General features: G+C 36.7%; 1 protein-coding gene across 5 annotated transcripts in view; it reads right to left on the bottom strand.

The window, feature by feature from the left end:
* Positions 1-17,791, bottom strand: part of LOC149785918 (uncharacterized) — a 173,485-nt gene that overhangs the window by 128,205 nt on the left and 27,489 nt on the right. For all 5 annotated transcript variants that reach the window (XM_089976152.1, XM_089976148.1, XM_089976149.1 and 2 more), the window contains exon 4: positions 8,484-8,667. In XM_089976152.1, coding sequence (XP_089832278.1) covers positions 8,484-8,667 — 184 coding nt within the window. The remainder of the gene's footprint in view (positions 1-8,483; positions 8,668-17,791) is intronic.

Here is a 17,791-nt window from a genome sequence, read left to right on the forward strand (position 1 = left end):
TTGCACATGAGCAGAAGGGTAAAAAATGGAGTTCTCTATTTTTTTTGCTTTTTTTCTTTTGCATAATGGACCCATCATTTTCATATCGAGACCACTCTTTATTCCAATGCCCACCTTATCCTACTTTTTGCAAAGGTTCACCTGTCTGTGTGCAGTTCAGACCGGTCTGCCTTAGATCTGAGGCCTAAAAGTCTAAAATCCGGGCACAAAATTTGATTCCGACCACAGGCAAATTTGGGTGAGAAAAAAATGGGTCCTAAAAATTAGGTTTTTTCCTCTGTCTGTTTGGATGTAAGAAGAGAAATTAAGGTAAGAGTGAATGCATGTGCACAATGTTTTCAAACAGGTAAAAACTATGGGGCACAAGCAGCTAGACACAGCTTTGTGCTTCTGAGGCATATCAGCAGAGATACTGATAACAGCGCTGGAGCCGAATGAGTTAAAAATGCAAGGAATATTCAAATTTGGTGACATCATCAAAATGTACCCATTAACAAGGATTTTGGAAATTTTTTACAAATTGACACGGAATGGCTAAATTTGTAATCTATGTGGAATGTCGATGCAAAAGTGAAAATGCGAGGAATATTCAAATTTGTTGATGTCATCAAAATGCACCCATTAACTCATTAACTCCTGGAGGTTTTTGTCGTTATTGCCTGAAATTCGAGTTGGTAACACTTTTTTGGGGCTATTTCTGAATACATCCTAATACATTGACTTCCAACAGATTTTCCATTAGCTGAATGCCTAGTTGTGTTAGAAACATCATTTTCCAATGGTTATTTTGCTTGCGCATGAGCAGAAGGGTAAAAAGTTCTTTTTTTTTTTCCTTCATGGACCCATCATTTTCCTACTGAGGCCACTCTTTATTCCAAATGCCCAACTTATCCTGCTTTTTGCAAAGGTTCACCTGTCTGTGTACAGTTCAGAACCAGTCTGCCTTAGATTGGAGGCCTAAAAGTCTAAAACCCGGACACAAAATTAGATTCCGACCACGGACAAATTTGGTGGGGGGGGAAAGGGGGCAAAACAATTAGGTTTTTCCCTCTGTATTATGTAGTGCAACTAAAACGTCCAGCTTATTTGGTATCATTGTAGAGCTACATCTGTCCACCTTTCTATAATACCACCCACTTTAGTGCATCATACATAACCTTGATGCTACAGAGCTCAACAGTAGGCTACTACCTCCTGCTACGTAAATGCGGCGACAGGGGTTAACGAGTTAAACTGCTGAATCTTGAAACAATCACGGATACTCTTACAACTTTTCAATTAGCTGATATGGTGACATGTTGGATGTCAGACTGGAACCATTTTTATTGAAGACTAATATCATTAGAAGTTTGGGTAAAAAAAATAGACACTTATTAATATCCACAATAACAAGATTTTCAACATAACCATCATGTCAATCATACTGGATGTACTACTTGCACTATTATCATTTACAGCCAACCAAGTATCATAAGAAATCTATTGGTGAAAACCCCAAGCTGATATAACTAATCATCTGGGAAGAGCAGAGATAACAATATTGTCAAGTTGACCACTATGGTTGTCAAACTGAAGGTCAATTTGCATCATTCTCATTCAAAACAAACTAGACACCATAAGAGTTCCTCGGATGAAAACTTGATTTTCCATTTAAAAAGAGCAGCAACAAATATGATTTTCAAGACAGAAGCCATGGCTGACTTATTGGACATTACAACAGTATTATTTTAATTTAAAATCAACAAGACATTATGCAAAATCTTCTGATGTAAACCCTTGTTGATACAACTTTCCATTATGGAGGATTAACAATAACAAGTCTTTCAAGATGTAATTGTGGCCATAATGGAGATCAGAAGCCCAACATATCAATTTAGAACCAACTAGACATTATAAGAAGTCTTCTGGTGAAAGTACATGTTCGATAGGACTAGCCATCTAGCAGAAGTAATAAGATTTTCCAGATAGCCCTTGTGGTGGCCATAATGAATGTCAGTTCATCACCATTTTCATTTACAACTACCAAGTCATTAAAAGTGTCTTTCACTGAAAACTCTATCCTGATTTGATCATATATTCAGGTAGTAATAACATTCAAGACAGAAGCCATGGCTGACTTATTGGACATTACAACAGTATTATTTATAGTAGTAATAACATGATCTTTAAGATGACCACAATGTTGGCAATGTTGGTTGCTTCAGCATCACCATTTTTTTTCAGGCAAATATCACCATTTTCACTTCAGACTAACTATGCATCTTGTACTGTAATAAAACTGCCAAGTTGATCCAACCACCCATTCTGCAGGACTAGTAGTAACAACATTCTGAAGATGACAGTAGTGGCAGCCATCATTAATACTCAAGTGGCACAACATTAAGGACCAATTATACATAATGAGAACAGTTCTGACGGAATCCCCATGTCAATTTGACTTTTATTCAGAAGTATTTGTGATAACAAGATTTTCAAGACAGCTGCTGTGGTGACCATGCTGGATATTATGACCAAGTCAGCATCATATCTTTTGGTGAAAACCCAGGTTAATTTAACCAACCATTGAAGAGATGTAGCAATAATAACATTTCCAAGGTGGCTGGTGCAGTGGCCATAATGGAATGTCCGATCAGCACCATTTTCCTCTAAGAAACTCTTTATCAATAAAACGTATTTCTTCTGGGATGTGGATTTTCATTACTCCCATGTTTACATTTTACAACAACAGCCACAGCTATTAGAATGTGTATACCTTATTCCTGTGTGCTAATTACAGAATTAATAAATTATGTCAACACTTTTCAAATCTGTTGTTGTTGTGGGGTTTAACGCCATTTTTCAGCACACGATAGACTATACATGGCCGCCAGTATTAATGGTGGAGGAAGAACCCGGGAAAACCCCCGGAAAGAACCACAGACCCACAAGAAGCTCCTGGCAGGCTTTCTCACATACCCACATTGGCCGAATCTGAGACTCGAACCCACGCAGACAGAGGTGAGATGGCAGTGATCCATAACAGAGAGTGCTTTAGACCACTCGGCCACTTGGGGACCCCCTTTTCAAATCTGAAAGTTTGACTCTGATTATCTGTGTAAACCCAAATGTTTGTTGCTATTTTATGGGTCAGAAAATTCTGCTTTTGCAAGGACTACAGTTCATTAGAATTGTTTGGAATTTTTTTATTTTGTTCATATTATGAAAGTGTCCCTTTAAAGGATTTCTGAAGTTGTTATTTGTTGTTGTTGTTGTGGGGTTTAACGCCATTTTTCAGCACACGATAGGCTATACATGGCGGCCAGTATTAATGGTGGAGGAAGAACCCGGGAAAACCCCGGAAAGAACCACCGACCCTCGAGAAGCTACTGGCAAGCTTTCTCACATACTCACATTGGCTGAATCTTAGACTCGAACCGCCGCAGACAGAGGTGAGATGGCAGTGATCCGTAACGAAGAGCGCTTTAGACCACTCGGCCACTCGGGGCCCCAGTTGTTATTTGCACTCTTTTTCAAAAAGTTTCTGGAATAATTGATACCTTTTCTGTCCATTATCAAAATCTCCTAACTACTGGGTAGAAATTCAAGAAACTTCATGGCCGCTCCTGTGGTGGCCATTAACAATAATGATGGCATCAGTGGCTTCTGCATCTGAGATCGGTTGGGGGGGGGTGGGGGGTCCAAGGCAAAATGTACCAAAAAGTTTCAGTTACAATATTTTTGAAGCTTTTGAACAAACTTCATATATGCAGCCAAAGTATGAACTTCAAGATACACCACATGTGACACATCATGCATTATGCCCCAATGCTGGGTTCTTGGTCTTTGCCTGGGTGAAATTGTTATTTTCAAGGATTATTTATAACCCTTAGTGAAAAGAATAAAAGAACATTTTGCTTTAGAAAAAGTGCACTTTAAAATCAAAACCTGTTTCTATTGTGAGACTCTCACGTCTGAATTAGACTAATGATCATGTATCACAACAAAGGATGTATTACTATTGATAAAAGCAACAATTCAGGAGAAGTAGCATTAACAAGATTTTAATGCTGGCTCCCCTGGTGAGAATACTGAACTTCAGATCAATGCCATTTTACCTCAGGGTCAAGAAAATGTGGATAACTTTTATATCACCATCCATGTAGATGGAATAGTGATAACAAGATTTTCAAGAGGGACAATTATTTTCAAAGCTGCACAACTTTAAACCATATTAATCAACTTCACTGAGAAACATATTGAATCAGAATTACATGAGAATCATAAAGATATAAAAATTTCATAATATTTATTAAAGATGTCTTAAGATTATATAATAAAACCATTAAAACAAAACTCCCAAATTTAATGGACCTTAGCAAAGATGCTAACATTTGAGAAAATAAAATCTGAGCATAGCTGAGTGGCACAGGTGTATCCACACCTCAAATGGGAGTGGGTGGTGTCTGAAAATGGTAAAGTTTCGTGTATTTGTTTATATTCGGAAATTCATATAGAGAATTTAGACATTTTATTCTTATTCACCCTCATACACTTTTGTTTAGCAACTGAACTTTATAAAACTACCAAACAAATCATCTCTTGAAATGAAAGGAAATGTTGACCATTATTATAATATTAAAACACATCCATAAAGAATACAATAAATCTATTGTCCACTTGAATACTGGTAATATGCACATTCAGAGAAATCCCATCAGCTCCTTTGTCCTTCATACATTAAGCTTTACAGTTTTGCATTTAGTGCTTGGTAAATGGCTCTTGTGGCTTTCGTTAGCAATGCATCAGAGATAGGTGTGACATCTCCCTGGACTACCAGTCAGGGGATCAGCCAGTAATGTTCCAAATTCCAAGCCACATCTGCTCTTTCTGAAGATAATTCATCTGCTTGAAACTGGTCAAATTCCTACTCTAACATGTTTGTTTCCTCTGGAATCTTCAGTTGTTTGAAGACTGGCAGCCTGTTGACAAAGTACTTTAGAGCACTGTACTTGGTCTATTCTTCTCCTCTTCTTCAAAGCAGCAAGCAAAGCATTTGTTAGGAACTAATCATTCTGGGGAAAATTCTCGTATGAAGAATTTCTGTGAAAAAGATTCACACTGAAGAGAATACTACTATAATATTTTACAGTTGGGTTAGATATGAATGTTATTTTCATGTTGATTATCTGTAGAGACTGACACACCAACAGCATCATTTGATGCTGGTGCCACCATGTCTACCTTCAAGAATTTCAACAGAAATTATTTGTACAGATCAAAAAAGATGGTATGCTTAAGATGGGTCAATGGCTTGTCCTTTTGCTGATCTGTATTGGCGTTATTAAACTCTAGCTGTACCGACTTTAAGAACATGCAGTACAGTTTTGGTTTTGTGGCAACAAGCAAACATCGAACAGCTCTGAGTTCATGTGGCAGTAGAAGACTTGTTTGTTGTAGCAGTACTATATTTGCTTGTTGTGGCAGCACTGAATTTGCTTTTTTGGCAGAAGAAGACATGCTGGGGGTACCAAACTTGCAAGATGATGACTAAGATCCTGTTCACTGACTGTATTGTAGTAGGCAACATCTGTTCCTTCATTTCATTCAAGAAGAATCTGTATAATGGCTCCCACTGCTCTAATAGTCTTCCAAGACAATCATCTAGTGACAACCACCTTATTGAAACATGATTGGTAATCTTGTGAATAGGAACATCTGTTGTTGATTCATCGAAGTTCTGGCCTGGGTAGAACTTTGTCCAGGTGGAGGTAAGCATCTACAAAGGGAGTTTTTCAAATCATATGGAAGTTTATTGGTCCCCTTTGCATCAAGGTGCAGCAGATGACAAGCACAACCACAGAAGTATAAACCAAGCTATTTATCTTGAACAAACTTGACAACACCTTTGTGGCAACCATTCATTATACTAGTATTACCTGTGGAAATGCTTAGTGTTATCTGATGGCAAAGCTTACAGTTTTAGACACTAAAGTTCACAGTCAATCACCCTGGACCAAAAAGAAAATAATTAAACGATTCTTATTATATTTCTCATTTCATAATGTGTTGAAAACAGGTTTAGTAAAATACAACAGGTCCCCTACAGTCCTGCCACACTGACACAACAATAATAATAACCAATACGTGCTATAAACCTATAATAAAAGCATACAAGAAATTTCTGTTTGAAATTTTCACTTTACAAATTAAATAAATTTGCATTTATCTGTCAGATAAGTTTTTAATACCATATGAACAATTGAATTCACACTCAAGGCATGTGTGAACAGTAGGTGGGTAGGTAAAAAGAAACCTTTATTCAATTAGCAAATTACAGATGTTAAACAATGCAAGAGATTACAATAGGAAAAAACAAATATATTAGTTGTTGTTGTTGTTGTTGTGGAGTTTAACGCCATTTTTCAGCACACGATAGGCTATACATGGCGGCCAGTATTAATGGTGTTGGAAGAACCCGGGAAAACCCCGGAAAGAACCACCGACCCACGAGAAGCTACTGGCAAGCTTTCCCACATACCCACATTAGTCGAATCCGAGACTCGAACCCATGCAGATAGAGGTGAGATGGCAGTGATCCGTAACGGAGAGTGCTTTAGACCACTCGGCCACTCGGGGCCCCCAAATATATTAGTATTTACCTGAAGATGTTTCCACCAGTACTGTCCACTTTCATTTCAGGCAACAGAAGTAAAAAAATGATTACACATCCAAGCGCTGGCAAAAATTTTTTTTAAGAACAGCATGGTACAGCTGTATATCATTTAAATCTGTACTGTTGTCTACTGCAATGCTAAAAGGAACATCATGAAGATGCTCAGCTGCACAAGACACATGTTTCCTTTGCAAATAATTTAATAACTGCACTGGTTTCTGTTCTGGCACAGTGGCATTTCTAAGCCAAATGTGGAAACATCATGCAAAACATAGACCTTGCTTTGTCAGCATGGCAAACGGTAGAATATTGTGACAAGAAAGTTTGTGAAATTTCTTTCTCCATTTATTAATGACAGATCATTTCCAGCTGAAAAAAAGCTATTTGATCTTTTAAATACAGCAATGATTATTTTGAAGAAGTGAATAGCTCTTGTGTTTTGAAGTTTTAATGTGTCTCTCTAAATCTGTCTGTCCACTGCATGCTACCTAAATGTTGGTCCTAAACCATGTACAAATTGCAAACTCACTGCCATGTCTAGATTTTGTGATGCTGGGAAATACGTCCAACTTGTCGTGAAACTTCTGTTCATGTTTTCTTTTATTTCTGTTCTGTATTTTGACAACAACAAAAAAAAATGAGTTAACGGTGACCAGGTGACCACTTCACTCAAATAAAGAAGTGAATGACTGAACAAAAGCAACATGAGCTAAATTTTACCAAAGAAAATATAGGAGTTGATTTACATTTGGCCAACAGAATCAAGGGCCTACTCTATGATGCTCAATGACTCTGATGTTTTCCTAATGGAGAACACATAATCGAGGAACACATAACAAAGAAAAAATGTCTGCTTCATGACACACAAAAAACAAATGATTTCATACATTTCTTTTGAAAGGCAAAAATATCAGTTTTCCATGTTTTCATCAGAGCTCAAATTTTTCTCAGAAGGATGGCCTAATTCTAAGAGCTGCTCTGACCAAATCGTAGGAGTTGCCATCTCTGCCTTAGTTATCACAGCAAGAATAATGCAAAGTGTGTGTCTGTAAATTGCAAAATGTTGACGTGAGTGTACATTATACAACAAATCCATTAAAATAAGATTTCGAAATCTGATGGGCCTTGACAAGGACTTTTTCTGCATCCATCAATAAACTGTTTGCTGTAATTTCACTAATGACAATATTATTAAACACTAAATTAGGACACTGCTTATAATTCAGTTGTATGGGCCAATCGTATTTGGTACATGTACTTACAAAAATAAATTGTGTGTATGGATGTCACAATTGTTTCATCTAAGCTAAAATCTTGATATTGTGCAAGCTGTTACAAATGTGGTGACTCATAACCATAGGTTAATGTGTTGGAATCATTTCATAAACTGTCTTTTTAAATGATGTGTGCAAGATTTTTATGAGGTCAGAACTTATCAATAGCCATTTATATGTATACATTCTAAAAACCGGAAAGGGAGGAAGGAGGCAGAATTGGGCACATTTTCAGAACCCAAGTTCATTAAATTTAGCATGATTTCAATTCTATATCACATGTAAGCACCATAAGTGAAGACTTACATTTCACAGTAAACCTCATTTATAAGTGAAATGCCTAATTTGCATATAAAATGATAATCATTAACCTATATGTCACTTATAAGTGAACTATAAGTGTAGTAAGTGAACAATTCACATTTCATTTACAGATGAATACTTCACTTACAATTAAAGGCAATGACTAAATTTGCATATGAAATTCCAATGTGCATAAAAAAAATTAATCTTTCACCAATATGTCACTTATCAGCAATGAATAAAAATTACTTTACCCGATTCTGAATGCTGCCATGTGAAAGCACGTATGTTGTTATTGCTTTTTTAAGATATGAAGCTCTTTCACAGTTCTCAATCTTCACTTGAACACCCTCTGATATTAAACTTTCTTCTGATGTAAATTGTTCGAGTTTATTCCTTGCTGAGTAAGGTCTCTTTCTAGCATGAGTATTAAGGTTCCTGAAGTGCAAATAAAAAAGTACAGATAACCAGAGTATTTGCACACCCTTCCATTTTTACCCTTCTACTGACGTTAAAAACAAACTGCATCATGGATATAAAAAAATGCAGAAAAATTGTCATTTCATTCATTGATTGATAATTTTTAACTTGACTTGCCAAGGGATCCCTAACACTGACAATTTATTGGCCTTTCAAAGCAAACAGAAGCTCCTGATGCAAACAAGTAGATTGCTTGCTGTCATTTTCTGGATTCTAGAACAAGCCATTTCAGTAAAAACTGTGTAGCCTGCATCCAATATCTGCAATGTCAAGTTATAATATTTCTAAAACAAAGTGAACAAATAAATAGGAGGTACTCTTGTATACACATGCTCAAAGAGCTGTAACTCTAAAACTTAATTAATTATTGAGATTATCAAAGACAGCGAACTACCTCACATCTGTTTGTTGAAAACAGACTGGCCCATGCAAATATGGCAATGATGTTGCTAAAGAAACTCCCATTTGATTTGAAATGCCAACAGCATGAAGTTGTGTGCATTGTTTATATCCTTGATGCCTTCAGTTTTTAAAATCGGTAGTGGGTACAAATAAATGGAATGGTTTGAGAATACATGAATTTCATTTTATACCTGGTGGGTGAAAATGAAAGCTACTTTCCAACACCTTATTCAGAAAAGCCCTTATGAACTTAAAAACAACAATCCCTTTTCTTTTTTCCTTACAATATTGATTGTATAATGCAGTCATTTCTACTTGAAATAACGGTGTAATCAGTACATTTTAATATTACTGGCTGCTCAGCTAATGTTCATGAATGATGTCACACTTAACAGCAATCCAGGCTTAAAGGAGACCAGAAACCAATGGAAATACAGAATAATAATAAAAGCACTATAGAAGAAAACCTGACTCTGAAGTATTATCTGCGACCGTAATGCCAATATTTAAATATTGGCATATCTTCTAGGAGCTGAATTTCCATGACCTCGTATGCAAAATTTCCGCGCCTATTCGGTTACTTTCGGAGTGTGACGTCATAGTAGCGACTCTTAGCATCCCAGCTGGGAGTTGCTAGAGTAAAAGACAATGCCGTTTTGCGTTGCTTACGGGTGTAATAGCACATTAAGAAAAGCCTGTGGACAGCATTTTGTTTTTCTTTTCTAAAGATAAAGGCATAAAGAAAGTATGGATACATTATTACAAGCGAGTTGCTTTCAAAGCAACACCATACAGCACTCTGTGATCATCACATTTCTAAAGGAATGTTACGAGAACGATCCTGAAAAAAATGACAGCTCTAGGATACGCAAATGCTAGGCCTAGACTAAAAGCTGTCGCTGTTCCAGACATACTGTTGGATATTTTAAATCCTGGTAAAAGTGTTAAATGTGCGAGTTACGAAAATAGGCAGAAATCCGAGTAAGTGACCACAACATGCAACAATCAATTCACAGATCTTTTATTTACACCAGCAGTGCTAAATATGTGATAGCCCGACACCCGGAGCCCCTCTAATTTTAGTTCGGGCCCATCCTGTATTCAAAGTTATGTGCCCGTCGGGTTTGTCGGAAAAAAATTGTTTTCCTGAGGAAACTTGGATCGCGCTGATGAAATGAGTAAATGTATTTTCAAGATGTTGACATACATACCTTAACACGGCACAATCGAAATCAATCACCTCTGTCCTTGGTGAAATTCAGATCTGATTTTAATCAAATGGAAGCTTTGCTAAAAATAAGATTCTAAACCCCTGACACGGTCATGTTTCGAGAAAACACAATTTTCAGTAATCTTAAACAAAAATTATATAAAAAAAAAACTTTTAGTCTATGCCTGTACACGTAGTATGTATAAACGGTAATCTGTAATGATTGGAACTGATATAAAACTATCCCTTGGGATGTTTAAATAGCAGCGACTAAAAGAAAAGAGGTCAGTTACAAAACCAAAGTTTCAATTTAACTGGCTGCAAATAGAAATTGGGGGGAGGCTACTATTGACCCCACGCCTTGCCCCAATGTGCGAGCGCCCATGGGACGCGCCATTTCTCCTGTGATACGCCTTATTATCCCCCAGGAGGAGACCCTTGTATCTTATTCTGGTCAGCTGTGGCTAAACTGCATAATAGCTAAAGGTTAGACTTGAGTACACAAGCATAAGGCCAGTGTGACTAATTAACAGTTAATCCTTATCAATTAATTTATCTTGTGAAAAGGGCTGCCTTTCGGACATACTTCAAAAAAAAACATGTTCTACAATATGTATAGGTAAACATCAGCATTGATTGGCAAATAAACGATGCCCATTTTATTGTAACTTATGATGCCTAGGACTTCATTTTAACAGTTAAAATCTGTTTTTTCCCACATTTAAATCCCACCTTATTTCCTTAGGTTTAAGTCTTAAGGCGTGTAACACTGTTTACTGAATAAAATATTTATTCTGAATTAGTCTTTTGGGGGCACATATACTGCGTGGCATATTTTCTTTTATTCCTTCTTTTAATTTAATCATGGTAATTAAACTCTGCATATACAGTAGAGGAATGTCAGGTGTTAACTGGTCGAGTTTCTTTGGTGGAAATGGAGATTGATTTTGTTTGCAGAGAAAAGTAGGCAACATTCACAGTGACCTTTCATGGCATTTAAGCTAATTGGTGACAATTTTATTTTTTTTAAATGTTTTTATTACTACAATTCTGTTGTAGGGTTTTAAAAAATCAGAAATTTACGTGAATAATGTTTAATCTTAACATTCTATTTACTGAAGAAAAAAACTAGTGTGATATTTATTATTTCGTCACTACAATATTCACAAATGATAAAATAGAATATGGCACCTGTGGATTGTATATGTTTTATCTATTTATGTATGGGTTTTTTTCTTCTGAGAAATAAAAATTGGCAGACATAATGTAATAATAAGGAGTTCTCTGCGAAAACTCGGGAGATAGTACGAGATCGGGAGGTATGTGTGGAAATACCCCCCAAATCAGGTTTTTCTCCCGGCTTGAGAGTTGACAGGTATGAAATGTCCGGGCTTGTGGAATTTCAGTTAGGACTAGTGAGTTTATTTAGGTCACCAGCCCTGGGCCTGGGCCTAAAAAAAAATTTCTTTCAGCACTGACCAGTAGGTACATAAACTATTTATACCAGACATGTATATACTATCAGATTTGTCAATACTCTATCTGTAGCCTGCATGTAAAATATACTGTGATTGAATCATAAGAAGGAAGCTTCTTAATGTTTAAATTAATTACTTATGATTTCTGCTTTGCAGATTTATTTGTGGGGGTTTTTTTTGTGTGTGAAAAACTAATGCTTAAGTTTCGACCGACGAAAACTGTTCTCAATGCCTTTTACACTTCTAAAGTAATGGATATTGTTTCACACACAAGTCTGTCCCCGTTCTGGTCTCTTCGCCCAGAATTCAGTATTATCTCTCAGCGTATCAGTGTTGGATGTATATTTTCAAGATATCATACCTTTGGCGGTGGTGGTGGTGGTGGGGTGTGTGTGTGTGTGTGTTTGTGTGTGTGTGTGTGTTGGGGGTAGGTAATGAATATGTCATTTACATATAATACGATTGAACCTCATCCTTCTTAAATTAATTTATTGCATTGTGGTAAATTTTAAATTTTTACACTGGGCACCGTCACTTAATCCTTATCACATTTTTGCACAGCACACGATGTATAAGTATTTATTTAAAAATTACATTACATTTTTTAAATTCCAAGATATGAAATATGAGCAACTTCTTACTGTTGTACTTTTCTGCTGTCAGGTCTTAAACACATTGTTAACACACAATTCAACAGCTATAGTTATGAGCATAACTCGGAAGCATATTCAACTTTTGAATGAGCAACCCAAATCTGGTCTCCTCCTGTCTGTCTCGCTCACCACGTATATGTTTGTATTTGAGGACTGGCTAGTATCGCATCACGGGACCACGTGATCTGTCGTCTCATCAAAGCTCGGAAAAACTCGGCAGTTTACGGAATCGTGGTATCTTCCGCGCATTATAATCACTACCTGCCTTCGATATTTAATTTATAAACATCACAGTCCATTTAAAATTTGTAGAGAATTACATACATAAATGGAAATTTTTTGTTTCTGGTCTCCTTTAAGGAAGGCAATGTAGTCCATCATTTTGGGTACTCAAATATTTTATTAATTTCAGTGATTCAGTTGTAATAAGTTTTAGCAGAGAGAAATAGATTTTTAACCAACACAAACTGTTCCACGGAAAGCAAGAAAAAATTACATTTGGAAGATTTTCTCTATAACTAACCTTTAAGAAACTTCAAAAAGCATATGTTTTCTAATGACACAGTATGCAATAAAATTTCAAAACTCTTAATTATATGATTAACGAACTTAGTGGTTTTGAAGGCAACCAAGGGTCTACCATCATATTAACTCTTTCAGCCCTGGAGAATTTTGTTATTTTTGCCTGACATAGGGGCAGGAAATGCATTTTGAGGGTTACTTCTGAATACATCCAAATATATCTGCTTCCAAGAGTGTTTGTTTCGCTGGATGCCTAGTTGCGTTAAAAATATCACTTTTTTATATTGGCAATTTTGCTTACACATGTGCAGAGGGGTAAAAGTTGGAGGGGGGGGGGGGGGGGCTTATTCCACCCATCTTTTTCATGTCCTGGCCACTTTTTACTCCAAATTTTAAACTCATCTGTAGCAGCAGAGAGGGTGAACAGACCATAGAATTCCGACAAAACAAATAAAACAAACAAATAAAATCATCTCGTAGAAAGGTCAAGATTTTACAAATGAACTTTTCCTTGAGATGTTTTATTTCTGTAATGACCGATTGTACTAATAAAACCTCAGTTTGAAATAGTAGCTGAAAAAATAAAGTACTCTACGTGTTTATTTATTTCTTGTTTATTTGTTTGACGACCAACGTTGGTAGGTACCCTCTCTGCTGCTCCCCCTGTTACCCAAATATTTTATCAATACCCACACGATATCTTGTTCTTGGATCATGTAAATTTATTGTTATAAATCCATGCGGGGTAGCTTGCGCTCGTGAGAAGAAATTTTTGAATTTAATTATATCCATGTCACCACCACACCAGGTTTGATGAATATTTCACAACGTGTGTGTGTCTACGCCATTAAACACAACTAAAATGTTGCAGTTGTCTCTGATCACCTTCGGAATTTGTGTATATCGTTGAGTAACATAGATCACGTCTGTATTTTTGTGTCTCCCTCGGGAAAATATTCTGGCTGGATTTGATTGTTTATCTAGCATCACATCGTCGTATACAACTAAATTATTAATAAATCCGTCTATGGAATCTACGGATGGTGCTTCATTAATATCGGTTATAAACTCTATAACATCATTATCTTCATCCAGTAATCGTGCGTTTTCATTGAAATCTTGAAGTACATCATAACATCGCTGATCATCAACGGATGGTGCTACTAAATACAACTTATCCCATTTAAACCATCTCATTATCAGATTAAGTAATAATTGCGTCTTACCCGATCCAGATGGTCCTATGATAATCATTCTGATGGAGTTCGGTAGCGCAGGATGATGCTTAACTGGCTCTCGCTGCCGAGTTGCTGAGAAATCAATTATATCCATATATGTTATAACATGAATTTATATTGTTTACGCTGTAGAGTTAAAACTCCAACTACTGATTTAGCCACGGTTATAACAAAAAATAAAAAAATAGCGTACGGTGGAAAATGTTCTGTGTGCGGTAGAAAGAAATTTTCGTTTTTACCTAATAAGCACGGTGGTGATATTGCTAATTTGATGTCAAAGTTTCCAGGTGCTCCATGGGCTAAATATAGTGCAGAAAAACATCTACCAGGATATAATTATTGCAGTCCTGGTACTCGACTTGATATCAGGCTCGATGATCAAGATCAACCAAAACCAGGCGAGGAACCAATAAACGCTATTGATCGAGCTTGTCATGCTCATGATGTAGCTTATAAAAGTCAAAATCTACAAGATAGGCATATTGCAGATGTAAAATTAATTCATTCATTAAATTCTATAAAAAATAAAAATATTAGAGAATCATTAGCTAATTGGCTAGTAAGATCCTCGATGAAAGGTAAATTAGCGATTGGGGCTGGTAATTAATAATGGAATCAATTTATTATTCGCCGAGAGGATACTGGAGAGGCAAAGCAGCAATTGGTAAACTTGCTGATGCAGCGGCGGTTAAACATTCTACTGCTAAAACGTGGTTGTCCAGGCAGGCAATATGGCAAATTTATCTACCACGTCCTAAACAAATTCAGTACGCGTATTTCGATGTCAGTGTTCCTAATGAAGTTCATCAAGCTGATATTCTGTTTTTACCGCATGATACTGTGCGTGGAAAAACGTACAAATACGCACTAACCGTAGTTGATGTTGCAAGTAGATATAAAGAAGCAGAGCCGCTATCAGCGAAAACATCATCTGAAGTAGCCGATGCGTTTGAACGAATTTATCAACGAGGTGGTGGACCACAAGGTGGTCTACGATGGCCACAGCTACTACAGGTTGATCCTGGTAAGGAATTTCTTGGTCCAGTATCATCGTTGATGAAACAACATAATACCAAAATACGACGAGGTCATACTGCAATTCACCGTGATCAAGCAATTGTTGAGCGATTTAATCGAACACTTGCTGAGCGGTTATTTGGATATCAATACGCGAGGGAATTTATTCAGGATAAAAGATCTCGCGAATGGGTTGCAAGATTACCAGGCGTGATAGCTGCATTAAATAATGAGATCACACGAACAACCAACATGAAACCCATTAGCGCGGTCACAAAAAAAAATATACCAACACAACGAAAAGATGCTGGAAAACAAAAAATATTAGGTGATGTCACAGTCAGATATTTATATGAGCCTGGTGAACTTGAAGGTGGTAAAGCGAGAGCAACTGATCCTATTTGGAGTGTTACCACACACAAAATATCTACCGTGACAAGATCCACTGGAAGAAACGTAGGCGTTTCCAGACCTGCAATCTACAGATTAGATTCGGCCGCTCCTCAGCGTGGATTTACACGTGAACAACTACAAATAATTCCCGCGGATACACAACTACCACCAAAATCACTCCGGTGATTTCGATCACTTAACTAGCACTAGCGCCGCGACGTCGATTACACTCAAGACAGGTTAACATGGTATTTTCTCGTGTATGACCGCGACTATTATCTTTTCTATCTACGGTAAATTGTCTTGAATCATTACTCGAATACCGCCATAACATTATACAATTACAACTGGTGCAATGATTGTTCTGCTGCTGTTTTAACTCAATAATAAATTCAACATCAAGATCAAAGTCACGTTTATTTTTTTTATCAGATTGTTTGTATCCGATTAATTTTTTTCTTATTATATCATCAATGATGATGTTAAATTTATCAACGATTTCAGGAATTATGATTCTACGTAATTGAGATATATTTCTGACCCTCGATAACGCTAAATAAACTAAATTTGACCACTCGATGCGATCGTCTACAATCCAGACTCGTGTATCAGAAATAGTTAATCCCTGAGACGAGTGGATTGTCATGGCGTATCCCAATACCCATGGAGATTTGTCAGCGTGTATTGCATTTTCGACCACACTGATATCAACGGCGACAATATCATTTAATACGAGATTCTGTTTCCTTGACTCTGTCAAGGGTCCTGGAATATCAACATTAATATTCTGTTTTCGTGTATCTGATGGTCTATAACACAACGGTACGGGTAATTCTGAGTGTTTTTCTTTATGTAGTTGAAATAACTGTTGTTGTAAAGCGTCTCAGATTATTTTTCTACTTGCTACGATCAAATCGTTGGGTCTCCATAAATTTAAAAAATCACTCATTGATGTCTCTGAGATCACTCCACGTATTATTTCACACTGAATTTTGTTTGATTGTAATCTGATTAATTTTTTAAACTCCTTCAAATTTGCATCAAGAGCTCTATGATCATCATCTATTTCTTCGTAATAATCAACGAAATTTTTTAACCAATCATGTGGAGATGGTCCAACAAAGGGCGGCGGTTGACCATGATCGCCACACATTATTATAGCGGTATTTTTCGTCAACAACCAATCAAGAAACATTTTTAATGTATCCAATGACACCGTGCATATCTCATCCCAAATAATTATTTTAGGTATATATTTTTCTCCCATCCGTTCAGGAATCCATGTATCCCCACGCCACCGAAAGAAACTATGATACGTACACGACTGTACTTGCCGCTGTTTCATCTCACGTGCAAGTCTATGTGTGGGTGTCAGCACGATTATATCTAAAAACATTAATCGTTCGAGTTGTTTTGCCGCATCCACCAGGTCCATTGAGATATACTGTCTTATATCTAGTTATTGGATCACTCAACGATGGTGCCTTCGACATTTCTGATATTTTATTACCCTCACGATAAAAATCTCTCACTGGAACATCTGCTGATTCTGTGTAATTGTGTAATAGTTCCTTTTTCATTCTCCACGAACCCCATCGTTCATCATTACTTGTAAATTTCATAACAGGTTCTAAATATTTACTTGAAATATAAAACGAGTCCATTGCGACTCTGACTGCGGTCTCAGGAAATCTATTAATCATCGATAATAAATTTATAGAAACATAAGCCAACATGGAAGATCTTAGATGAGTATATTGCGGGGATACATCATTTATGTAACTAACGATCGTACCTAATTTTGTTCCGTCGGATAAATAAACACTCTCTCGATTTACAAACGTATTTTTCGCCGTTGTATCAGCGATTATAAAATCGTACTCGGCATCATCTAGAATTAATCGTGCGTGATGTCTTTTATAATCATATGCACCACCTTGAGTAAATTTTCCTATAATTTTTCTACCGAGATCTTTTGCGCTTTTGAGTTTATTAGGAATATCATCTTCGGAAATATCAGGATATTTTTCCCTAAACTCGCTGATAACTTCAGAATCTGACATGGGCAACCAAACTTTGGTCTGTGCATGATATGATATAATTGCCTCACTGACCACCAACGATGTCAGTATCATACAATCTAGCATATATCGCAACAAAACTATAGGT

Source organism: Sinohyriopsis cumingii, chromosome 12 (genome assembly GCF_028554795.1).
Source record: "Sinohyriopsis cumingii isolate HCF-2022 chromosome 12, ASM2855479v2, whole genome shotgun sequence".
Lineage (NCBI taxonomy): Eukaryota > Metazoa > Mollusca > Bivalvia > Unionida > Unionidae > Sinohyriopsis > Sinohyriopsis cumingii.